The 27455-nt window shown below is 34.6% G+C and overlaps 2 protein-coding genes across 2 annotated transcripts in view; both read left to right on the top strand.

Moving 5' to 3' along the window:
• Window positions 1-27455, top strand: part of LOC125659626 (2'-deoxynucleoside 5'-phosphate N-hydrolase 1-like) — a 370196-nt gene that overhangs the window by 276304 nt on the left and 66437 nt on the right. The window lies entirely within an intron of this gene.
• On the top strand, window positions 331-27455 carry LOC125659621 (transmembrane 9 superfamily member 2-like). The gene is made up of 17 exons (XM_048891355.2): window positions 331-542; window positions 4521-4588; window positions 6067-6160; window positions 7293-7420; window positions 8315-8444; window positions 10738-10886; window positions 11960-12077; window positions 13183-13259; window positions 13564-13672; window positions 14784-14916; window positions 16564-16683; window positions 17053-17110; window positions 20350-20509; window positions 20716-20867; window positions 21153-21264; window positions 21458-21629; window positions 25655-27455. The coding sequence occupies exons 1-17, from the start codon at window positions 423-425 to the stop codon at window positions 25720-25722; spliced, it is 1968 nt and encodes a 655-aa protein (XP_048747312.1). The 5' UTR covers window positions 331-422; the 3' UTR covers window positions 25723-27455.

Raw genomic sequence — 27455 nt, 5'->3', positions numbered from 1 at the left:
AGTCAATTTGGCGATTATATGATGACAATGAATAATACTTACACATTAGATATACTTTATAACATCAAACAGAAAATATACAGGCAATGCTTATTTCACCTGAGTTAATTTTCTCTAATTGAAGTTCTTTCTTTGATTTATTCAATTTTGAGGCTGTTTTATGTTATAGTTAACTTCACATTTCAACGTTGGGAAAACTGGGGGAAATATTATATTTTCTCCTTTAGTGAAAAACAGATAATACTTATTCAGTCAGAAATATCGGTGTTTTTATTATTATTATTATTATTTAAAGTTTGTTATATGTTTCGGGTATTTAGCCCTCATCCTGTTCATGCGCAGACTGGTAGTGACGTGTAGGCCATCTTAGATGCGAGAATTGACACTCCGAAGGATTTAGAAAATACTGGATTTTCAGCACAATGCTGTGGTTGTTATCATTAAGTTTTCTCTTGAGTTTTTGTAATGCATTCTACTTACCAGGTCTTGCTCCTGTCACATACTGCAAAAAAGGTGAAAGCACAGAAAACGCTGACTGCAAGGTAAATTTTAATTTCGAGTTTACTACAGTGCTTTCGGTAAATCACTAAATGTGAAAGATTGACCATGTCTATTGGAGGGAAGCAGACAAGTCTTGTTTATTTTATTTTACTCTGATGATATGCTAAAAGTAAATTCCGTGTATTCCACGTCGTCCTTTCATGAAGGACGCGTCTTTAACATCACGGATGTGTACTGCATGCGTTAGTAAGTAGGTGGGGCACAATACACTGGAACTTGTCACTTATGTTAATTGTATCAAGATATATTACAACACCAGCCCACACATGGGGGATACTCAAAATACCCACGTCTGGTTGATATACTTGTTTAATTTATGCATGTCAGCTGTCGATGAGCATTGAAACTTATTCAACTGTGAGACCTTTTAAAAGAAATGTAAATGTGTCTCTTGACTCTATGGAATTATTGTGATTTTGACTAAAACTGCTATTTGAGTCTCGAATCCTATTCAATCAACATTTGTCATGGTTCAAGATGGTCTCATGGTTGCAGTTTTCCAAAATCTACATAATTCTAAAGTGACTTGGGACTGGTAAAATCTAGCTGCAATAATGTTTCCCTCTCCCTTTTCTTTTTATTTTGACGTTTTCGGAAGAGTTGCAGTGGTTGAAATATTTTAATGAATAACCTGTAATAAGCTCAGGGTGTATTTGTCTCAAATGTTGTTTGCACTAAAAAGTGTACCAACTTTGCGCATGTGAAAGGTGAAGATAACGAACAGTGATCAATCTCATAACTCCTATAAGCAATACTTAATAGATAGTTGGGCAAACAGGAACCCCTGGACAGGTGTTTTTCATTATATATCTTGTACAACATGCAGAATTCTTCATCTGCTCTGCCATGCTTGTTGTCGTGATACTTCGTAGGTGGATCTACTAAAAAAAAAAAACCTAAGCATTGACAATCAACACAGAAATGTAGTTTTCTCAAGCCATTTCAACAAAGAGGGAAAATTGTATGGTGGCAGAAAAAATTTACACTCTGGTGTTCGTTTTTTAACTTGATCAAATAATATGTTTACAGTGTGACCGTTAAGATGAGCAAAGACCATCTGGCAACTTTACTTTAGGCCATGCCAATTTGTAATCTAGTTCGTCGGATTCGCCGCTTCTATTTGTAATAAATCCAAATTATAATATTATCAAAAAATAATATCCGCCCGCGTGTCCAAAAATTTTTGCGTAAAATATTTTCGACTTCTTGCAACAAGCGCTTAAACGACCTTAATGCATGTGCCCTACAAATGACAGAATCACGGGCTCTCGAGAAAAATCCTAACAGTGCAATACGTTGTTTTAAGTTCATGATGTTCATCTTAATATGTATGATACTTCATAACACTGGATTGGAAGTTGTTCCTTATACTGCAATTGAACTGGAAACCGATGACAATTTTGAAGTGCTATTCGATACCACTATTTAGAGAACATTGACAGCATACGATTGATTGCTTATGTATTGTTTTAAAGTCTCTCTTGAGAATATTTCACTCACATGAAGACGTTACATTGGCGGTGAAGGGCTGTAAAATCTTGGCTATGCTCTGCGCTTATGGCCTTTGAGTAGGGAGGGATCTTTATTGTGCCACGCTTGCTTCGGATGAGACCGCAAAAACTGAGACTCATGTCACATGAGTCTCAGTTTTTGCGGTCTCATCCAAAGGATCGCCCCATTTATTCACCTCTTACGACAAGCAAAAGGTACTGAGGACTATTCTAAATCGGACCGACAGTTAACGACAAATTCACAAAAGATTTTTGGTTATTATTAATTATGTGTGTTTTCGACGAGTTCCCAACATCGTACAGAAAAACTTTGAGTAGAAAAATTGTTTCAGTATTTACTCTACTTTTTGAAAATATAATTTGTTTCAATATATTCTAATTTTTAACAAAACGCCACCAATTTAATCCCGTCGGCATTTAAACGGCGTATTTGGGTGTTAAGGGTTAAAATTCAAGAAAATGCTAAAAACGATACATTGGAGATTTCAAAATTGGACATGTCCCTACCAATATGCATAGATCTGAATCGAAAGTTTATAGAAATGAAACAAAAATAAAATTCTTTAAAATTGCAAAATACATGTATTAGGAATGAAGAAAATGAAGTCTTTGAAATCTGAAATACTTCTTATTTATTGTAAACTATAATAACAAAGTTGAAAAATGTTAAGTTTATGTGGAAAACAAATGATATCTGATGATTTTAGATCTTTATTTTTAAGCGCTCGCTTTTTAAAATCACACTTAATTCAATTTAAATTATTTATATTTCTTGTATTCGCTCGCCTCATAATTTTATCTCCAAAATAAAGAATAATATTTGTAAAATAATTTCACCCTCTCGCCTCATTTTTTTGTTTGAAAATCCGAAGAACTATTATACAAATTGGTGTGGCCTTAGGCGATTCACTTAATGCGGGAAATATAATGCGGTTGAAATAAATTGAGTTCCACTTGTCCAAACTGGGCAATTGGGCAACCGTTAGTGTCGATCCCTGACCCACCCCTAAAAAAAGTCAAGAGTGGGCTACATTATTACAGCTAGGTATAGACCCTACTTTTATTATACCCCCCGAACGAAGTTCTGGGGGGTATATAGGAATCACTCTGTCTGTCTGTCTGTGCAGATTCGTGTCCGGGCCATAACTTCTTTGTTCTTTGACTTAGGCATACCATATTTGGCACACAGGTAGATCACCATGAGACGATGTGTCATGTACCTTCATGACCTCTATATGACCTTGACCTCAAGGTCAAAATTAAAGGTTTTTTGCAATGGATTCGTGTCCGGGCCATAACTTCTTTGTTCTTTGACATAGGCATACCATATTTGACACATGAGTGTATCACCATGAGACGATGTGTCATGTACCTTCATGACCTCCATATGACCTTGACCTCAAGGTCAAAATTAAAGGTTTTTTACAATGGATTCGTGTCAGGGCCATAACTTCTTTGTTCTTTGACATAGGCATACCATATTTGACACATGAGTGTATCACCAGTAGACGATGTGTCATGTACCTTCATGACCTCCATATGACCTTGACCTCAAGGTCAAAATTAAAGGTTTTTACAATGGATTCATGTCCGGGCCATGACTTCTTTGTTCTTTGACATAGGCATATCATATTTGACAAATGAGTGTATCACCATGAGACGATGTGTCGAGTACCTTCATGACCTGTATATGACCTTGAACTTTGACCTCAAGGTCAAAATTGATTATAGGGTTTTGACAGTCATACCATAAGACATGGGTGTATCACCATGAGACTATGTGTCATGTACATTCATGACCTCTTTATGACCTTGACCTTTGATCTCAAGGTCAAAATTATAGGTTTATGCCATGGATTTTTGTTTGGACTATATCTTCCATTTTCTTCTACAAATGCATACCATATTTTTACACTCAGGAAAGAGGTAATTTATACCTATTAACAACACCCTTTGGGAGATTGGGGTAAGCGGGGGGTATTCTTAGTGAGCATTGCTCACAGTACATCTTGTTATTACTGGTTCCTGTGATATTACATTTCTTTCTCTGTACCATAAATAACATGCATCTATTGAATAATTATTAGGGAAAGAAATTATGTGAAATGATTTTCAGTACATGTATAAAACAAGTCTATCATAGGTAAATGACATCTTATATTCATTCTGATTGTTGCAGGTATTGGCTTTATTCTTTATTCATATCTCTTTTTTTATTCTGCTTCATCATTCGGAATCAGTAAGTTCATAGGCTGACAATTTCATTGCTTAGGACAAGTGGTTTTCTATTCAGGCAACTGAATTTTTAATCAGCATTTGCCTGCGGCCTAGTCAGTTTTTGAAAAAGAAAAATCTGAAATTAGCTTATTGTAGAAAAAGTTAATTTCAACCCCTGTAACTTTCCCTCCAATTTGTTCTAATGTAAAAGATTTATTTGCTTTTTTTCAGTCTGACATACCAGTGTATGTGAATAGACTGAATTCTGTGGAAACTGTTGTGCCTTATGAATATCACAAGTAAGAATATTATTTATCAGTAACATTGTATTATAAAGCACCATTTTTCCATTTGAGAAATCATTACATGTAATTAAAAAAAAACTCAAATGAGATTTTCTGACCACCTGTTGTCTTGTGTCCATCTGTCTGTAAACTTCACAAATTTAAGAATTCATCTGCAGAACCACATGAGCAAATTCAACCAAACTTACCATGAAGAATCACACCTTTTTCAAAGGGGAAATAAATTAGAAATGATGAAAATATTGTGGTATCTTTTAAAGATTTCTTCAGGAACCACTGGACCAGGAAAGATGAAATTAATGTGAAAGTTACCACCCTGTGGGGCCAGGGTGGGGTTATAACATGGGTCAAAAAATTTCCTGTGCTTTGGTAATCAATACTAGGTTATCACTAAAATTTCCTGTGCTTTGGTAGTGAATACTAGGTTTCACAAAAATTTCCTGTGCTTTGGTAGTCAATACTAGGTTATCACCAACCAGAGGTTAGTAATGACAAAATCTTTGCCAGTGGTTTCAAATTTTATCAGAAAGTTATGATCATTTTTGCAAAAAAGGAATTTTTTTTTTTAAAAATCTCAAACTCATCTTATTTTGGTCATATCATTTCATTGTTAATTGAGTTGCATGTCTGGCATCATCAGGCCTCCTTAATGCTTTGATGTATGTATATCTTATGTTTTAAACAATTAAAGTTCTTCCACCATTAAGAGTAAGGAAAAATGACATTGATGTAGACACATTGGTACTAGAATTCAAGTACACTTTTTTTATTGGCAATAAAAAAAGCTGGAAGTGTTTAGTGATATTACTGCTACAAGTATTTAGTGATGTTACTGCTACACCACAATGTAAACTAGTCATTTGTACTAATTGTGCTATCCTGTCTAAATAAAGAATTTATTATTACAAGTGTCTAGTGATGTTACTGTTACAAATGTTTAGTGATGTTACTGCTACAAGTATTTAGTGATGTTACTGCTACAAATGTCTAGTGATGTTACTGCTACAAGTATGTAGTGATGTCACTGCTACAAGTGTCTAGTGATGTCACTGCTACAAGTGTGTAGTGATGTCACTGCTTCAGGTGTCTAGTGATATTACTGCTACAAATGTCTAGTGATGTTACTGCTACAAATGCCTAGTGATGTTACTGCTTCAGGTGTCTAGTGATGTTACTGCTTCAGGTGTCTAGTGATGTTACTGCTACAAATGTTAAGTGATGTCACTGCTACAAGTGTGTAGTGATGTCACTGCTTCAAGTGTCTAGTGATGTCACTGCTTCAAGTGTGTAGTGATGTCACTGCTACAAGTGTGTAGTGATGTCACTGCTACAAGTGTCTAGTGATGTCACTGCTACAAGTGTTTAGTGATGTCACTGCTACAAGTGTTTAGTGATGTCACTGCTACAAATGTCTAGTGATATTACTGCTACAAATGTCTAGTGATGTTACTGCACAATATTCTTTATTTTAGGTTTGACTTTTGTACGGTGGATGAATCTGATTCCCCAGTTGAAAATTTAGGTCAGGTTGTCTTTGGTGAGAGAATAAGACCTTCACCATATAAGGTGAGTGCCTTCTCCAGATTAACATTCCAGATGATTTAGGTATAGGCAGCTGATCATGATCAGTTTTGTTTCAATTAACAATCCAGTCAGATGATTTCAGCTGATTCTGATCAGTTTTGTTCCGAATAATACTCCAGACATTTGATTTAGATGTGGACAGCTGCTCATGTCAGTTATGTACCGATTAACAATCCAGACAGGTGATTTAGGTATAGGCAGCTGATTATGTCAGTTTTGTTCTAAGAGTAAGTAAGTTTGAGTAACTAAGAAAAGAAAAAAAATGTTTACAGAATCATGCATGTAAACTGAGTATGGTTACAGTACTTTTATGGAGAAATTCTGGGTGGAATAAGGTCATCCTTCAAATTTTTTTGGTATGCTTTGGTGGTAACTAGACTCATCATTAAAGTAGTGAGTACGTGTAGGTTTGTGGATAAAAACAAGTTTTTGGTCCAACTCAAAATTGAGCATTCAAGTCGGTTTTATCTTCAATAATGACAGTACATGAATAGAATAGATTTATTGAAACCAATTTGAGGCATTTTGAGGCCCTTGTGGGCATACAAGTAAAGAGCCCCATACACAAGAAGAAAGTCAATATTGATAGCAGTACATGTAACAAAGGAAAATAAAAATAAACTGACTACAGAAGATTATAGCAGTTGGAGATTATCTGTATACAGAAAATACTTATAAGATATATACATGTAATTGATATACATACAAAAAGAACCTGTAACAAGTACACTTGTACTTGAATACATGTGTCAAAATATGTATATATCCTATGTCTTTCTTGTGTTTATTCCATTCATAATTCTCGAAACTGATGGTTTCTGACAAAATAAGACTCCAATTCACTCAACAATGCTCAATTGAAACAATGCATCTTATACTAAAATGGATTTCAGAAGTGGGGAGGGGGGGTTAAAAATTAAATGTCTTGCAAAATTGGGCCCAAAAAAAGGATTGAAGTGAGGCAACTTAACTAAATTTTAAAGATGGACTAATCATCACACGTTTTTTCTCATTTTGTTAAGACATCTATAAAGTTTTAAAAGTTTGTCTTATTTCATTTTCAATTCAAGCATTTACATTTCTGTACATTGTTTCAACATTTTTCCTTTTTCAGTTGTCTTTTAAGAAAACAGAAAAATGTAAGAGTGTATGCCAGAGAGTTTATGACCCAAACAGAAAAGAGGACAAGGAGCGACTGAAATTTCTGAAGAAAGGCATTGCCAACAATTACTACCACCACTGGTTCGTTAGTCTCCAGTTTACTGTCAATTTATAAAAAGAAAAATTGTATATATATTAAAATGAAAACTTCTTTAATGGTTGCCAGATAGGATGAACATAGTATGAAAGGAATATTAAACAATCTCTTCCAATACAAGTGCATAAAACTATGAGCATTCTAAATGAATAGACTGAACAAAATTATTTTCATTACTCATACTGTCTTTGTTAAATATGCACATATTGAAATGTTGTTTTGCTACAGTTTAATGTTTAAATACAAAAAGCTGTTTGTATAACAAAATGATTGTCTAGAATTTCTAGTTTATTAATCAATTCAGAAAGAGGTATACATTTCATAGTAGTATTCAAAGTTTGGTATGTATAGGGTCTCTTGTGGTTTGATATATGATTTATATTCAGTGAGTTGTTTTTAAGGCTTGGGGATAGAAAATGAAAGAATTGGATATAAATCATATCAAACTACAAGTCATGGGGTATTCCTTTTATCACGTTAACCCAACCAACAACAACAACAACAACAACAACCCCCCCCCCCCCCCTCCGGTTATTCATTTATGTTACTGAATTGTTGGGAATTTTGCTTCCTGACATTTTGTAAACAAACTACATGAAATTGACGTTTGTGTGTGATATAACAAACAGCGTAGGAAGACATAGTGTACTAATTAAAATTTATGATATCCATTGGATAAAGAAGTGAACGTGATAATGAATCTTGCATAAAATTTTGAGATCACACATCACCTGTTGAAGACAGTTTATGCTCTATAATAAGTCCAGTGATACACTAGATACACTACATTTTATATGATGTCACACATTGCCATGTATCTTGTAGGATTGTGTATAACATGCCTATTACATGGTGTTATGATGTCATGTATCTTGTAGGATTGTGGATAACATGCCTGTTACATGGTGTTATGATGTCGAGAACAACCAGAAGTACTGCTCTAGGGGATTTCCCATTGGCTGCTATGTAACAAAGGAGGGAAAAAGGAAAGATGCCTGTGTCATAAGTGTAAGCGAGTTTGATGTACATGTAGATATGCAGAGTAGGTTTTATGTAAATAAGTTTACATGACAACAAAATAACTATATAACCAAATATATACTGTATATATTACCTCACCTGAGCTGAAAGCTCAAGTGATCTTTTATGATCACATTTTGTCAGGCATCCATCTGTAATCTTTTTAGATTTTCAAATTCTTCTCCAGAACCACTGGACCAATTTCAACCAAACTTGGCACAAAGCATATTTGGGTGAAGGGCTGTAAAGTTTGTTCAAATGAAGGGCCATGTCCATGTTCAAAGGGGAGATAATCATGAAAATGCAAGAATAGGATGGGATAATTTAAAAATCTGTTCAAGAACCACTGGGCCAGAAAAGTTCAAATTTACATGAAAGCTTTCTTTTATAAAGTAGATTCAAGTTTGTTTAAATTATTGTCCCAGGATGTAGGAAGGGGCCACAATAGGGGGTCAAAGTTGTACATTAGGATATATTGGAGAATTTTTTTAACAATCTTCTCATGCCAAGTTGAAATTTACATGAAAGCTTCCTGACATAGAGTAAATTCAAGTTTGTTCTAATCATGGTCCTGGGATTTGGGTTGGACCACAATAACGGGGTCAAAGTTTTGTGTTGATATATTTGGAAAAATCTTTGAAAATATTTCTTGCATTATTTAAGCTAGGGTTTTCATATTTTAATGCTTTCCTTCAAAGAAAAGGGTCATATTTGCATTGCACCTGTCAGTCAGTTAAAGTATGCCCTGAAAGTTGAAGATACTTATGATAAAAATCTGACCTATTCAATATGTCTTGAACTATAAAAGTACTGTATATACTCGCCTATAGGCCGGTTCACCTATAAGTCGGTTGTATATTTTGTAGGCTATTTTAGAGGGATTTGCCATTGACCCGCTATAAGTCGCTATAACTTTTTTCAAGAATCGGTTGACAATTTCTAACATTTTCACCTGTTTCAAATACTATTTTGTGAAATGCGCCGATATTTATTCATTATACCCCCCGCAACAAGTTGTGGGGGGGTATACTGGAATCGGGTTGTCCGTCCGTCCGTCTGTAGACGCAATGGTTTCCGGGCTCTAAAGCATTATCCTTTCCATTTACCGTCACCCATATCATATATATGGACTACCCATGGGATGAAGATGTTCCCTATCGATTTTGGGGTCAAAAGGTCAAAGGTCACACGCACTGGACATTGAAGTAGCAATATGGTTTCCGGGCTCTGAAGCGTTATCCTTTCCCTACAGTCACCATATCATACATATGGACTACCCATGGGCTGAAGATGTTCCCTATCGATTTTGGGGTCAAAAGGTCAAAGGTCACGCACACTGGACATCGAAGTAGCAATATGGTTTCCATTTAAATTCTTTAATGGCTTTTTTCATCGCATGGAGATGCTGTGTTCCTAGATACCTTTTGGATCATAATACTGAAGTTTTACTTATTACCAACACCCTTTGGGAGATTGGGGTAAGCGGGGGGTATTCTTAGTGAGCGTTGCTCACAGTACCTCTTGTTTTCTCTGACTCAAGAAATCAATTTCAATAATATACAGTTAAGATTAATAAGATCATTAAAATATGTAAATACTTGTACTTTATGCATATAATCTTAGAATCCATGAATGATATAATTTGTCCAGTCAACATTAATCACGATAATTGTTGGGAGTACGAAGTTGTTTAAAAAATACTCTACATTACGCTGTCCAGAAAAATGTTAATCTTAGGACTTGCCTATAAGCTGGATATAGAGTTTTGGACCAATTTTGAACTCCCAAAAAATCAGACTTATAGGCAAGTATATACGGTAGATCTTTCATATCTTGTATATAAATTTTTTATGACAAGTCTTTTCATTTCATACCATGTCTTTTGACCTTGTGACCTTGAACAATAGTGATTTAGAGTTTTACATTGGAATATATAGAATCAATTTATGCAAATCTTTTTCTTGAGACCCACAAATCTACAATTAAAATTGAGGCATTTGGGAGTAGGTTGAGGCCTCTATAGTTTGACATCAGAATTAATACCCAACTGCTTAGGGGAACAATTTGACCTTTGTACCTACAAAAGCAATTATTAATTCATGTATGTATTTTAGATTTGATTTTTTTTCTCCTCAATATTTGAAAAATGTTGATCTTTACATTTTGAAAATGCATGTGCTATAAGGTTCATCAGAGTTTAGAAAATTGTTTTTGAGAGTGAAATTATAACATTTTTGCTTGATGATATCAAATTATGCATGGCCATTTTACTGTTATCCAGAGTAAATATACAGAAAAGGATACTTACTATGTCTTCAACCATCTGGATATCCAAATCTTCTATCATATCCCAGATGGCTCAGGATTTGGTTCCAGCTTGGAAAGTTCTGGTGGAGGAAGAATTGTTTCTGCTAAAGTTATTCCCCGAAGGTATAGACAAGATCAAATTCTGATTTTTCAGTGGAATATTTGAAATACTGTAAGTGGTTTTAATTTCGCGGTGCTAAAAGTTTGCGGTTTTCCATATTGGTCTAATTGCGGTGGTTTTATTTTTGCGGAATTCATTTTATTCTTGATTACTGGTAACTGTTCAAAAGGTATTGTGTCACACTTGCAAAATGATTACGGTGGTTTTAATTTCGCGGAAAAATCCCCGACCACAAACATAGCGAAATTAAAACCATCGCAATCATTTCCCCATTTACAGTACTGAGCTTGTTTACAGTTTTTATGCACCCATTTATAGAAGGGATGTATCATGGTACAGTGATGTCTTTACATCTGTCCATCCTTCTTTCCGTCCAGGGTTTTCTGTTTCAATTTCATTTATAGATTATCATATATCAAGCTGAATGAAACTTGCTATGTAGGTTCTTTGTGGATCACTTTAGGTCATGTTGCAATTTGGATCCATTTCAACCTCTTGCAGGAGTTGCCACTTTATTTGAAATTTAATGTTATATGGCAGGTACATGATTTGTCCATCTAAGTCTTACCACAATATTCAATTGAGGATCTTGTTTTACAGAGTTTTGTATCTGTATTAAAGATGTGCATGTAGCAAAGATTTTGATTTTCTTTATTTTTAAAAAGAAAATAATAGGTTGTTGAATTTAATCAGTTTTAGAAAATATTTTACACACATAGCTCTTAAGTTGTTTATTTGCCTCATGTCACAGTTTTTAAGGAAGGACATTTTATTCATATGATGCAAAAGAAAGTATGTCACAGCTTATGATGGCTGATACTACCATCAGTCAAGTTTCACAACTCATAACTTGAGAATAAACACCCTATATAAGTTTGTGACATTTGTGGTACTTTTGATGGAAGCTGAACCTACCATTTTGCTGAATATGATACGTATTTGTTTTTAATATGCACCCCCTTTTTGGGGCCTGAAAATTGAAGGAAAATGTAGTTTGTGTGTATTATACGCAGCAAAAATTTTGACTGAGCTTTATTATTTACTTTACTTATTACTGATATTTTCACTGTTGTAGTGTTAATTATCCTGAAAAGGGTTCTCCTAAATGTGATGAAGGTGCAAACCCTATGGGCATACCAGCAGAAGTAAAAGAGAGATTGAAGATGAACTACACATACTCTGTCAGCTGGGAGGTAAAGGATTCTCTGCAATCTTCAACAGTGTATCATCAGTTTGTTAAAAAAAAAATTGATTTTTATTTCAGCAAGACAATTGTTAGCCGAGTTGCAACGAAGTTGAACTCGGCTATTGGTTTGGTGATGCAGGCGGGTTGGCAGGCGGTTGGGCATCAACAATTGGTTTCCGGATGATAACTTGTTGTATTTAGTATTATTTATATCATCACTATTGTCCGGATTATGATAGATCATGTATTTTACTTTATTAGATCATTTCAAAGCATGTCATGCATTTGAGTGATAAAATATTTTTATTACCCCAAATCTGTATGCTCAAGTCAGCTTTTCTGATCAATGTTTGTTATCATCATTAACTTCTCAGATTTTCAACTTCTTCTCCAGAATCCTTGGACCTAAGTTTACGTATCTTGGTAAAAGGAATTTCAGTTCATTCAAATGAAAGGCATCATTTTCTCCTAACAGGCGATTTTAAGAAATAGTACATGTAGGGTGGGTTCATCTGAAGGAAAAGAAATGATTGCTGTGATTGCATTCTCGTGTAGTTATTAGTGAAGATTCGAGTTTGTTCATGTCTGGGATCAGAATCAAGCCACAGCAGGGTTTTAAACTGACTTGGGGATAAGTACTCTGTACAGTATGTTAGAGAAAACAAAGTAAAATCTTAAAAACAATGGTTTAGTTTGTTATCCTCATGTAGTGTAATGTCAATTATGCTGGATGGGGCCAAAATAAGGAATCAGATTTTTATAGAAGATATTATAGGGGGAAAATGTTGAATCTTAAGAGCATCAAGGCTTCAGTTTAGCAACATTGTAACTGATGTGATACTGATTCAGTGTTCTAAACAATAACATCATGAAATCCTTCCAATAACAACAAAGTTATTGCAGTTTGTCAAAATATTTTAGAAGTATATAGTTATGTGGTCCTACAGTGCTAGGTTGTGTCAGATTGTTGGGCTGCAATAAGTGTTTTAAACTTACATTGAATGTGTCACATTTATGCATGAAGAATGTGACTCGGTTGAACATTGTAGGCTATGGCCCTCTAGTTGAGTGTTTGGTTAATAATGTTTTACTTGTACATGCATTCATTGCAGACCAGTCCAGTGAAGTGGTCTTCTAGATGGGATTACATATTGGAGTCTATGCCTCATTCAAACATTCAGTGGTTTAGGTAAGGCAATGCACATTATCTGAATTATAACAAAACATCTTTATATAGGTAAGACTTCTCAAAGATTTGCTATCTCTTCAAAACTTATGTTAATTGGATAATTGGCACTGCATTTGTGGGGACTTTTTTCATATCTACATTTTCTCAGTTTGCCAGTCTATGAAAGGATATGTGATTTGGCTGAGTGGTAAATGGGTGTCTCATCAAACAAGTTTATGCATTATAGCACTGCAGAAACTGAAGGTGGACATTGATTTTCTCAGCCTTGATGACCAGTTTCAATTGGTACATCTTATAATTTCAGCATCATGAACTCGCTGGTGATTGTGTTGTTCTTGTCGGGTATGGTAGCAATGATCATGTTGAGAACACTCCACAGAGACATAGCTCGTTACAATCAGATGGACAATTCAGTAAGTTTGTGTCTTCTGTGTAATACATGTACATCACACATTTTAGTGTCACTTCTGTGATACACTGTTCCATGAAACAGGTGAAAATGTATGTCTGCAGAATTCTCAGTCATTGCAAAGAACGAGTCCATTAAAGTTTGTGATTTGTTACTTTTTCAATACAGGTTAGTCATTTCAACTTGCCGTTGATCGGAGCATGTTAACTTTCTGTTTAGCGGAACAATTTTAAGAAATTTGACATTGACTGTTTCATAAGTCAGACTGAGTTCTGTATCAATTTGCCCCTTCATTGAATACCATTTTTCTAGCAAGATTTGTGGGGGGTTTTTGTTGTATATATTTTCTGAATGGCAATATTAATATTTATTGATAATTACCAATATCTCACTGTCAGAGCAAATAAATGATAAATAGCCCAAGCTACAGTGTGTCTTTAATTATGAAGTGTTCTCTGTCTAAGCCATCAATCCACTAAAATCTGGTCAAATGATTGGATGATCAATTCATTACTGTAGTTTAAAAATAATAAATTCCTCCATGCACTGTTTTAGTTGTTTTGATGAGGACCATACTCCAGTATGTGTTTGTTTAATGACATGTGCCCTGTTTTTATGGGTAGTGCTGGTAAACTTGAAAAACAAAATGTCCACACTTGGAATTTGAATATGCCTTTCTTTTGATGGTATAGTTTAAGCTTCACCGTCCTTTTTTTTGATGGTATGGTTTAGGCTTCACCATCCTTTCTTTTGATGGTATGGTTTAGGCTTCACCATCCTTTCTTTTGATGGTATGGTTTAGGCTTCACCATCCTTTCTTTTGATGGTATGGTTTAGGCTTCACCATCCTTTCTTTTGATGGTATGGTTTAGGCTTCACTATCCTTTCATCTGTTAGGTTTTTTGTGTCCAGGTCATATCTTTTACATGCGAGGCCTAGGACTACCTTGACATTGCATCTAGGTAGATTTGGCACTTTGCAATCAATTTTAACTTTGTCGTACATTTAAGCGTTTTAGTGATCAATTTTTTTCACCTCTAATTAATGCTTAGAGTTGTCTATTAATGATGACTAGTGAGAGCAGGTATTGCATAAACATTGATACTGTCCTACAGGAGGATGCCCAGGAGGAGTTTGGATGGAAACTTGTTCATGGAGATGTGTTCAGACCACCACGTAAAGGGATGTTGTTGGCTGTCCTGAATGGAAATGGCATTCAAATATTTTTCATGATGTTCATCACTCTTGGTAAGAATACTTTACTTTGTATTGTAGTCTGCTTTAACTTGTGTACGAAACCTTAGAGAGCTTTCTCTGATCTGTGTGTCAGGTCAGCTTGTCACATTTTCAATTTCTTTAGGATCAATTTACAATATTCAACTCTATCTGGCAGAGAGCATCCATGAGTTAAAGGGATTCAATTTCCATCTTATGAATGTCCATCTGGTGGGGGGTGGGGGATAGGATTAATGTAAAAATTTGCTTCAGAACCACTGCATTACGAATTGAAAAAAATTTGAGTAATAGGCCCCTTGTGTATTGTAAATTCAGGCTTACGATAGCCGTTACAACAAGTTTCAGGATACAATAGAGGTCCAATTTTTATCTACCAGTAATGAAGACCACATATGAAAACAGAAATTTGTCAAGAACAACAAGGCTACAGTTTTTCAGTAACACAAGCATCTTTTATGTAGAAAAGATTTTTCAAGGTTTTTCAAATCATGATCATGGCCCTTAGGGTCAGGCTGGATCCACAAAAAGGTTTTTCAAATCATGATCATGGCCCTTAGGGTCAGGCTGGATCCACAGAAAGGTTTTTCAAATCATGGTCATTTGTTCTGTCTTTTTATCTGTGATAAAAATTTGCATGACGAATTTTTTAATATCAAGTCTGTTTTGGAAATTTTCAGTACTGTAAAATGGATTTAGTCTTGTCCAAATATATGGTCTATACGTGGTCAATATATACTGTATACATTAGTGTTGGGCAATCGGGGGGGGGGGGGATTAATCGATGATCGGATTAATCAGATGTACCTTTTCAATTGATTAATCGAAAAATAATTGAATTTTAAATGATTTCAAATTTATGGCATAAATATATTAAATTTACTTCATGTTTTACCCTAAATATTAAATTAATTGGAATAAAATCATTAGATTGATTGTATCTTGTTTAACGTCTCTCTCGAGAATTTTTCACTCATGGAGACGTCCAGAATCATAATCAGAAATTGGAAATCCCATAGTTTCGATTTTATTTTCCCGGGATAGAGATAGATCTCTCAACTTTTGTTGTTCTTATGGGATCCAGGTTAGAATAGAGCCTCATTAGCCCTTGCTTGTTGTAAGAGGCAAAATCCGAGGCCCCGTGTCACAACAGGTGTGGTACAATAAAGATCCCTCCCTGTTCAAAGACTGTAAGCGCCGAGCATAGACCTAAATTTTATTATTTTAGATAAGTTGCGGCAGGAATATTCGTATTATCAAAAAAATACAGACGTCTTCGATTTTCAAAATGACAATAAATTATTCACATCGTTTTAGTTATAGCAACCGACAATTAAAAGTCGGCGACAATCGGTAAATCACTCGTATACATCATTAATATGTATGCTATTTAATGCTTGTTACAATTCCATGAAAGATTTACAGATATGTAATATGAGGATGATATAAAGAGAAACTAATGGATTGACATAAAAATTCATATTAGTGTTTAACTAGTGGATTTACAGGTGACTTAAGTAAACCACTCTTGAGTTTTCAATTCTCAAAGACTGTACAAGAAGATATTATGAAACTGCTGAAGACCACCATCGTGTGATGTATAAGAAATATTATGAAACTCCTGAAGACCAGCATCGTGATTTATATGTGTATTCTTTGTAGTCTTTGCATGCCTTGGATTCCTGTCACCAGCCAATCGGGGAGCTCTGATGACCTGCACCCTGGTGCTCTACGTCTGTCTAGGAACACCTGCTGGATATGTTTCAGCAAGAGTCTACAAAAGTAAGACTTTTCTATCATTCACATGTACAGTGTATGCCACACCATGCTACAGATTACACATGTATGATGTATAAGTGTGTGGATGGAATATGTATGATAGTGCAGACAATACATATGTAATGTAAAATGTAATAATAAATGAGCTATAAAGATACAAAGAATAAAAGAATCATTTTCCAATTTTTTACTCATTTTCGATCTTCAGTTTCTTTTAACCAAAATTGCAATGTTTTTCTTGTGATTAGATGAAGAATTTACTTTTCTATATTTTGTTTAAATTATCAACAATTTACTACAGAAGTAAGCCAATAAATATATTGGGTGAGAAAATTTGTTATTTGAGTTCTGTACTGTGTTTGTTAATTTCAGTGTTTGGGGGAGAAAAGTGGAAGTCCAATGTCATCCTCACAGCATTCCTCTGTCCAGGGTAAATTTACACAGAATTTCGAATTTGCCTCATTAACATGTAGATATGGATATTGTCAGCATAAAACCTCACCTGAGCTCAAAGCTCAAGAGATCTTTTTCAGTATCCTGCACTCCATTTTGTTAAGGACAAAGGCTTTCCAGCAGCCTTGAAATTCCTTTAAAAAAAAGAAAAAAGAATCCTATTTGCACACCTGAGCTCATAAGCTTTTCTGATGGAAATTTGTCCATTGTTGTAAACTTTTCACTTTTTCATCTTTTTCTCCAGAACCACTGGACCAATTTCAACCAAACTTGGCACAAAGCATCCCTGGATGAAAGGGAATTTAAGTTTGTTCAAATAAAGGGCCATACCCCCTGTAAAGTGAAGATTATCCCCAAAAAAATAGGGTGGGGTCATTGAGAAATATTCCTCTCAAGAACCACTGGGCCAGAAGAGCTGAAATTTACATGAAAGCTTCCTGACTTAGTACAGATTCACGTTTGTTAACACCATGACTCCTGGGGGTAGGTTGAGGCCACATTAGGAGATCGAAGTTTTACATGCGAATATATTTAAAATCTTCTTCTCAAGAACCACTGGGGCAAGAAAGTACAAATTTACATGAAAGCTTCCGACGTAGTGCAGATTCAAGTTTGTTAAAATTATGGCCCCCGGGGGTAGGATAAGGCCACAATAGGGATCAAAGTTTTACATGCAAATATATATAAGGAAAATCTTTAAATATGGGCCAAGATAACTTGGGTGAGCGATGTGGCCTTTGGACCTCTTGTATTTAGTTTTACTAAAATTCCTTGAAAGTAGTTGAATTCAAGGAGAAATCCTTTTTTAAAAAAGCTCTTAATTTTTCATGTAAATACTGATTGTTTTATAAATATATATATATACCGTATATACTCACCTATAAGTCGGTCCGCCTATAAGTCGGTTGTATTTTTTAGGGTTATTTTGTAGGAATTTGCCATTGACCCGCTTATAAGTCGGTACAAATTTTTGTCAGAATCGGTTGACAATTTCAAGTCAATGCTCTAGTGTTTTTACCTATGTTTCAACAAATATTTTGATAAATTGATAATTATGGGGTGCTCAATATCCAAGCCATATGTGTTAGGGGTTTAAATGCAACCCTTTATCGAGTATGGGCAATGATCCCTTGTTTATCTAAGCAATTATGGTCTCCTAATTACCAGTACCTGACACTGTGTTTACTCAGTGGCACGCGCCTCGTGAAAACTGTTACTGTGGGATTCCGGTATAATTCATTGTATCAACAATAGAGTTTTTAAGAGTCAAGAATGATGATCTAAATTATCTGTTAACAATATTCATTTTTTTATGAAATATATTTCAGTCGGTATACATATGAATATTTCAATATCAAATCGGGTTCGTGATTCAATTTTACCGATAAACGATAAATGAGTTGAATTGAAAGTATTAGTTACGGGTAAATAATTTTTAACTAAACAAAAATATGTAAATACTTGTACTTTATACATGATTTTAAAATGCATAAACAATACACTATGTCTAGATATTTGTGATCAATAATCATTTGTGTGGTAGTCCATGATAATCGTCGGAGTTGTTTTAAAAAACCCACTACATTAAGCCTTCCAGAAAAATACCAATCTTCTTAGGACGCGCCTATAAGTCGGACATAGAGTTTTGGACCAAAAATTGACTCTCAAAAATCCAACTTATAGGCGAGTATATACGGTGTGTATATATATATATATATATATATATATATATATATATATATATATTTCTACTCTAGCAATTTTGAAAATGCATTCACACTAAATTTTACCAGTTGATCCATGCGTCAAGCTGTTTATTGGTTGTGGCTTTGAGACTTAAGGTTATAGCCAATAATAGCTGGAAGATGCCCTCCTGCATCTAGAGTAGGCTATTTTTTGTGAGTTTCTTATTGTCAATGTAAGACCATTTAAATGTCTGAAACTGCTCTTATTTACTTACAAAATTTCTAATTTTAGCCATAAGTTTTTATACGCCCGTCTTTAGATGTCCTGTCTTATGGTACAGCGATGTCCATCCATTCGGGGTTTTCTCTTTATAATTTCATTTCCCTTTCACATATCATGTTGAAACTTGCTGTGTAGCTTCTTTGTGGGTCACTCTGGATCATACTGCAATTTTGATCCATTTCGACCTTTTTTCCGGGAGTTTTGCCCTTTTATTTGGTAATAATTATTATATGGAGGGTACATAATTTTTCCGTCCTACTCCTCCCACAGTTTTCAAGTGAGAGCCTTCTTATTTTGTGGAGTGTTTGTATGGGTATTGAAAATGTGCATGTGGGATGGATTTTGATTTTCTACAATTTTTGAGAAAATTACAGGTTGTTGAACTTAGTCTATTTAGAAATTAATATTCTATGAAGGGTACATAATTTGTTTGCCTAACTCCTCTCACAGTTTTCAAGTGAGGACCTTCTTATTTTGTGGAGTGTTTGTATAGGTACTGAAGATGTGCATCTGGTGAAGGATTTTGATTTTCTTCCATTTTTGAAAAAATTGCAGGTTGTTGAACTTGGTCCATTTTGAGGAAATCTCAATTTTTAAGCTAAGACCTTTGTTCATATGAAAGTTTGTCACAGCCTCATGATGGCTGATACTACCTGAAGCAAAGTTATACAAATTATAGCACATGAAAAACACCTTATGTAAGCATTCCATGTACCGTTTGCGGTATTCTTGTTGGAATTTTAGTCCTAAATTTTGCCCTTATTTTTTGTCAGAGAGTGCTGGACAGCCTGAGGACCACCTCTTGTTTGACAAGTAGTTCTTATAGCAGACACTTGACAGACAACAAATGAAATACAATTTCAAATAAATGGCTGCACCTCTATAATAGCAAAAATGGCAGATGTGATTTAGAAATGATTCCCAGTTCAGATTCAAATGTATTCAAACAAGGGCACAAATGTAATGAATTCAACAAGTAGTAAATATAGTTGGTACAAAGTGTATGAATGCATCAAAATACAAATCCATTTTAGAAGAAAGGTAGTATTGACTAATTCTTTCAAGCAGAGATTTTGAATCGAAACAAACACAGGATCATTTTTTTTTTAATTATTTTAAATTCTGGCTCGATATTCAATTTCTTATTGTGGTTTGATATGAATCATGTAATTCTGCCAGGATCATAACATGCATAAACTATGTATTTACTGCTAAAAGTGTGATGACTAATTATCGCTATCATTACAGAGTTGTGTTTGGTGTATTCTTCCTGTTGAACCTTGTGCTGTGGGCAGAGGGAAGTAGTGCTGCCATTCCCTTCTCAACACTGATAGCATTGCTGGCTCTGTGGTTTGGTATTTCAGTTCCACTCACATTTGTTGGTGCATATTTTGGATACAAAAGAAGGGTAAGTATTTCTTCATTACACTTTAGGAGACTCATTTTATTAAACTTCTGTGAGGTCCTCATGATAATGAAGTTGGCAGAGTGTTTTAAGTATCAAGATCTCTATTTGCTCAAGCAGAAATATTTAAGATTGTTTCAGGAAATACTTGTTTCATAATTCGATGTAAATTCAGGTAAATAAAGTGCGCATTATTTTGTAATCTACAGCCAATTGAACATCCTGTCAGAACAAACCAGATTCCCAGGCAGATTCCCGATCAATCATTTTACACCAGGCCACTTCCAGGAATTCTAATGGGTGGTGTCCTGCCATTTGGCTGCATCTTCATTCAGCTCTTCTTTATTCTCAATAGTATATGGTAAGAATTGCAGAATCTGCAGAAAATACAGCCATAGTCTATTTGTTGAACATTCAATCACTTCGTTAGTTTACAAAATGGTGTAAATAGGAAATGATGCTTCAAACTGATTTTTTTTTTAACTTTGCTTTATAAAATGACTGAGGGGAAGAGGGACACCTCATTTTGAATGGGAATAGAGAATAAAATAAAAATGGAATGTTCTCAGTAGGAATGCTTTTGAAATTTTTTACAAGGATGTGCTTCTTCAGCTGTTGAAATGTGTGTTTGGGATTTCTTTTTTAGGTCGCAACAAACATATTACATGTTTGGGTTCTTGATGTTAGTTTTCATCATCCTCATTGTGACCTGCTCAGAGGCTACCATCCTACTTTGTTATTTCCATCTTTGTGCCGAAGTAAGTCATCTATTAGTACCGTAACCTCTCACCTCAATGTTTTTAAAATCCGCTTAAGTTTGTAATTATAACAAATTATGCGACTGTATGACAAAAGGAAAACTGATTACGTATGTAAATTTGATGTCAGTCGCATGTTAAAGATACGACTTTTCCTATGTCAGTTATTGATTTTGCTGGTGATCTTTTACAGGATTATCACTGGTGGTGGCGGTCCTTCCTGACGAGTGGCTTTACAGCTGTCTACTTGTTTGGCTACTGTATCCACTATTTTGTTTCCAAACTAGAAATTCATGGAGCAGCCAGCACTTTTCTCTACTTTGGTTACACATTTATCATTGTGTTTCTCTTCTTCTTGCTGACTGGTGAGTTTTGATCTTACACATTTATAATTTTACACTAACTTAACACATTTTTGTGTGTGAACTTTGGAGAAGGATGGACACATAGGGATATTGAACTGATTTTTTGTATGCAGATGTATATTTATGAGTTACAGATCAAATTTGAGTTTTCTTCCTTTTCGTTGATTTTGATGGAGTTGTGCCCCTTTAATGTAGAAAAATTAAAGCTGTATGGTCCGAATTACAATATTTTTTCCCATCTCGATTTAACGCTATTAAATCATCACCCGTATGTAGTTATGAGGCTGTATGACATATCATACATTATTTCACCTGTTTTAATTTAATCAAAATTATTTGCTCTTAAATCGATGTTTACAAATAATCACGTCACTCTGCCATTTCAAGTGGCAGTCACGTAACTAGTTCAAACTTTCAGATCATCGGTGGTCTTATCTGTGTAAAGCTGTGTATTTTGTTACAGTACCCGCAACGTTATTCTTGACATTCCTATCGTGCGTGTATCCTATCGTATCGTGCGTGTATCCTATCCTATCGTGTATCAGGTTTTCCGTTTTCTATCGTGTTTAGCGTTTAACAGGTCTATCGTGTATCAGGTTTTCCGTTTATCGTGTAGCTTCGGAAACTATCGGGATCGTGTATTAAATCTTATGAAAAAGTAAGATACTTTCCGAAAGCTTTATTCGTTTCGTTAAAGAAGCTATTTTTAGGAATCGAGGAAAGACAGTATATTTGAAGGAGAACATAAAGCTGTCGATTTTAAGGCAGAAAAAGAGCTATATGTCTGTCCAGAGAGGGTGAAAATTTATCACAATTTCATTCTAAGTAGTCTGGAAAGTAGGCAGTGATTTGCCGAGCAAACCGAGGACAGTAAAACTGAAAGCTCCTTCATCTGGAGTTCATAAACATTTCCTTGTCTAGAAACAATTATTTGTAATTAACACTAACAGATCTAGAGAAATAGGAAGTTCCGATCTGAAAGGAAAAATCAATAAATTGCACTGTTTATTACATATATTTTAGTAATGGTTCTTTTTCTTCCGATTTTTTTCACCTGTATTCAACTTATATACCAACTACTGAACTTGTGCGCGTTCTTATCTATCTGATTTTGTGTATCACCCGTGTTTTGACAGTAAAAATTCTCAGGGACATTGTATTTCACACATTTAGAAGATTAAGTTTTAAAAGAGTGCAAGGGTATTGCATCTCCCAAAATTCTGCTCAATTGGGCACAATTCAGCTGTCATCGTTGGTTTGTTTGTTTTTTGTACATGTACACATGTACCAATAGTCGTACGTGTAAATACTGGATATTTATGCTGGTTTTGATGATTATTTGAATTTTTTACATGCTAAACACAGACATTTTAAAGCGTTTCTAAATTGCGATTTTAAATCAAGCCGGGTTTCGTATATGTTTTTAATAGTTTATTTATTTTTTGTTAACAAAATATCAATTCATATAAATATGTTCCAATTACTTATGACTATCAATTATCACTCATAGTGTAGAAATATCTAACATATGAGCATATGGTGTAGTGCAGTGGATTGTTTTTAAAGCGGTCATTATGAAAATAATTGTAGTTGTTGAATGAGCGGTGAACTCAGAGCTTGATGCAAAATAACCCCCTCCTCGCTACACACAAAATATTACTTGGTTTTATTTGATATCCAAGATAATAAACATTAGAATAAGAGAGCTATTGAAGCATGATATCACTACATTATATTACATTTTGTTAATTCCCTGTTAAATTGCTAAATGCTCGGCATCAAGTGTGAATGCCACGGGTCCTCGGAGATGACCTTAAAAACAGACGTCCCATGTCACAGTAGGTGTGGCACGCTAAAAAAAACCTCACTGCTCAATGGCCATAATTGCCGAGCATAGGCCTAAATTTAAAAGCTCTTCACCGGTCATGGTGACGTCTCCATATGAGTGAAATATTCTCGAGCGAGACGTTAAGCAAGATAAAAATCAATCACTCCCTGTATGATTCATGTATTAAACATTAGGTGACAATATACGTTTTAGAATCATTGGCTGAGAAAATTCATATAGATATCAAATAATGAATTCAGTACCGTATATAGTTTAGTTTGCGGATTTTAGCTGTAATGACGTTAAAAAAAACATAAATAGAATTTATAAAAACAACAACAAAAATAAACGTACAACCGTGGATAGGTATATATTGAATATTGAAATCCTTCAATATTATTATCAACACAACGTAATTATTTTGTACGTATCAAACTTTCGTTCTGTCTAAATTGTTTCTAATTTTACAACATTTCTACCAGGTTTTCCGTTTATCGTGAAGATCGTTTGTGTTTTGCGTTTATCAGGTCTATCGTGAAGATCGTTTATCAGGTTTTGTGTTTATCAGGTTTACTGTGTATCCTATCGTATCGTGCGTGTATCCTATCCTATCGTGCGTGTATCCTATCCTATCGTGCGTGTATCGTGTTCTATCGTTTATCATGTCAAGAATAACGTTGCGGGTACTGTACAACAGTACCGTGCCATAAGTTTAATAGAAATAAAAATATCAAATACCTCTCTTAGTAATTCGTTGTTTTACGCTCTCAGCCTTAAAACTAGACAGTTGCGTATGAGTTAATACATCATGTTGGGATTCCCCTGATGTGCGTGGGTCTATTTATAGACGTCTAACACTGTATAATTTATGGGATGATTTATATATGTACCACACTATGTTTACTTTCTAAATATTCTCAGTTTTCTTTTACATGCAGATGTTTTCAAGCATGTAATTAAAGGAAAGTTAATAACTTTATAAAGTAATTAATCTGCTTTAAAGTAATTATGTACAAAAATAATACATAAACATCGGGTCATACAGCTTTAATGCATTTTTTTTTTTATGTCTGTTAAGACATATAAAGGACTGTTGTTTAGTTCTTCATTGTACTAAATGTGTGTAATATACAATCTGAACACCTCATTCAGTGCTATTCTTTGATAGATTTCCTACATTTGATTTTACTGCAGGTGGGGGCATTCGTGTTGTATTGACACATGTAGGTTTTTAGCTTTTTCTGATCAAAATTTGTTGGTCGGCGTCATAAACTTCTCACATTTTCCTCTTCTTCTCCAGAACCACTGGGCCAATTTCAACCAAACTTGGCATCCTTTAGTGAAAGGGGATTCAAGTTTTGTTTCAGTGAAGGGCCTTGTCCCCTTCAAGGGGAGATTATCATAAAAATGCAAAAATAGGGTGGGGTCATTTAAAAATCTGCTCAAAAACCACTGGGCCAGAAGAGCTGAAATTCATATGAAAGCTTCCTGACATAGTGCAAATTCAAGTTTGTTAAAACCATGGTTTACGGGAATAGGATGGAGCCACAATGTGGGATAAAAGAATTACATTCAAATATTTAGGGAAAATCTGTAAAAATCTTCTCAAGAAAGAAATTGTAAAAATCATGGCCCCTGGGGGTAGGTTCGGGCCACAACAGGGACCAAAGTTTTACATGCAAATGTATATGGAAAATCTTTAGATATGGGCCAAAAGTGACTCAGGTGTGCGATGTGGCCCACGGGCCTCTTGTTAATGATAATGTTAAAAGTTTTGTTTAAAAACTGTACTACGTTATTTTCATACAATAATCTGAAAGTTTTGTGTGAACATTACGTGGGAAGATGCCCACATTGGTGATAGATTTAAGGGGAATTTCAAGCCTAAAATAAACAGATCTTTTACAAAATAGTCGAAGCTTTCTTAAGTGATATATAACATAAAGCAAGCAACATGTATTTTGGAACACTTGTTTAAGAAAACAATTCTCGACTTGTCTAAGATCACAACTCGACATGTCTATGAACATGCAGCTGAACATGTATAATTTTTATATGTCAATTAATATGTATTCTGTACATGTATAATATTTTTATGTCAATTAACATGTATTCTGTACATGTATAATATTTTTATGTCAATGAAGACACAACTTGGTATTTATGGACATGAATATAATATCCTTTTTTTTTTCAGGAACAATTGGTTTCTTTGCCTGTTTCTGGTTTGTCTCCAAAATCTATGGTGTAGTGAAAGTGGACTAAAGAAGCTGTGGATTTACTCTGTGATGTCAAGAATGGCCAATAGAGGAGGATTATACACTCATAAATCTCATCACATTTACCTGTCTGTGGTGCATCATATAGGATTATATACTGTACATCTATTGAAAAGAACTGTAGCTGTTCAAAAACCAAATTCCCCAGACACAAGATATCTGCATGATTGTGTACATTATTTTTCCATGGTATAGATTTTGGGATAAGCAAAGAATTTTATGACCTGTTGTATGTGCATGTAGTTCCAGTATGACTTTCAAAATTCTGTTTCATTTCAGACGTGTTTCTTGAACAATCAAAATTCTGTTTCCTTGGGATTTTTTTCCTTGAATATACCTTATATATTTATTATGTCTGAAAGTCAACCCCTCTGTTAACTTGAAATGAACAACTGTTTTATGAAATGTATTGAAAAATTGCAGTTTGTATGTTGTGTATTTTGATGGCTGTTTCAATACTTAAAGATGGTGTGTTTGAAGTGTGACTCACTCTAGGGTGACCGATGCTCTATTGCTTAATTCCAAACTACTCTGTTGGCTCTTTGCTTTGTTTTGTTTAAATATCCATTAATCCAACTTTTGGAAGTCATAGGGAACATAATTGTACATGTTAATTTAAATGCTTGCCATGAACATTTCATGAGTGGCTGCACTTCAAATTCATGCACCTGGCTGATATACTTTTAAGATTTTAATACTTGTTTACTTGTATGTATGTTGCATATGATATATACTCTCTGCATATGATAGTATGTAAAAGTCTTTGAATGTCAGTTGAAATCCGTTATATTGTATATCATTATTTGTGTATTCTTTGACTTGTCAAGTCTTTCTGCACATTTGTCCATTGTAAAAAGAACCGGATGATGAGGAAGCTGTTTTATACTGTACAGATAACCTAGAGTACATGTATATAACATGTGTCATTTGATATTTTCTGTGTGGTGTGTTGTCCAGTTGAGGGCTTAGCCATCAGTAGATGTGTTACATATCATGATTAAGCTGGTGGGAAGGGGGGGGGGGGGGGGGTATAATGAATGGGTTGAATTTTCCGAGGGTTTTGTTTCACTGACCAGGTAACACTTCATTGCTGGATGTAGTACAATTGACTTTTTCAGTGTGATGCCTACAGAATGTTGTAAATCACTTGTAATAGTTTGGGAGACTATTTTTGTTATATTGCCTCATCAGATTTTTCAGTGAAACGCAATCATATTTTTTTTTTTATTTGTTCATCACTGTGTATTTATGGAAAATAATTTCACAAAAAAATCTATTTTCACATCAATACAACCTCTAATAAAGCGTGGTATACAATATTACTATGTCTATGTATTTGTATGAGTTGATGTTAACACTATTTTTTGTGTGGAAAATTTGGTAGTTATTGGGTATCTTCACTGTCATTCCATTGTTTCAACATGAGGCATGTTCTAGTGATGGGGGTAATATTGTGTGTTGTAAATGGTATTTTATTTAAAAGGGGAGACTTTGGTGTAACAGGGAATATTTGTGACCACTATTACAAGGACTTGTGTACATGCATCTGTACATCGATGTAACACCGTATGAATTCTCATGTTTTTATTGCTTCATACTGAACGTATTTGTAATATATAGAACTATTTAATTGTGCTGTAGTCCGATAGTACATACAAACCCTTACATACCATGTGGGTGGCAATTTGCAAATTTAAAAATATAAATTTTATAAAGGAA

This window comes from Ostrea edulis, chromosome 9 (assembly GCF_947568905.1).
Source record: "Ostrea edulis chromosome 9, xbOstEdul1.1, whole genome shotgun sequence".
Classification (NCBI taxonomy): domain Eukaryota; kingdom Metazoa; phylum Mollusca; class Bivalvia; order Ostreida; family Ostreidae; genus Ostrea; species Ostrea edulis.
The sequence above is the reverse complement of the archived record's forward strand: the minus strand, read 5'-3'. Positions and strand labels throughout refer to the sequence as shown.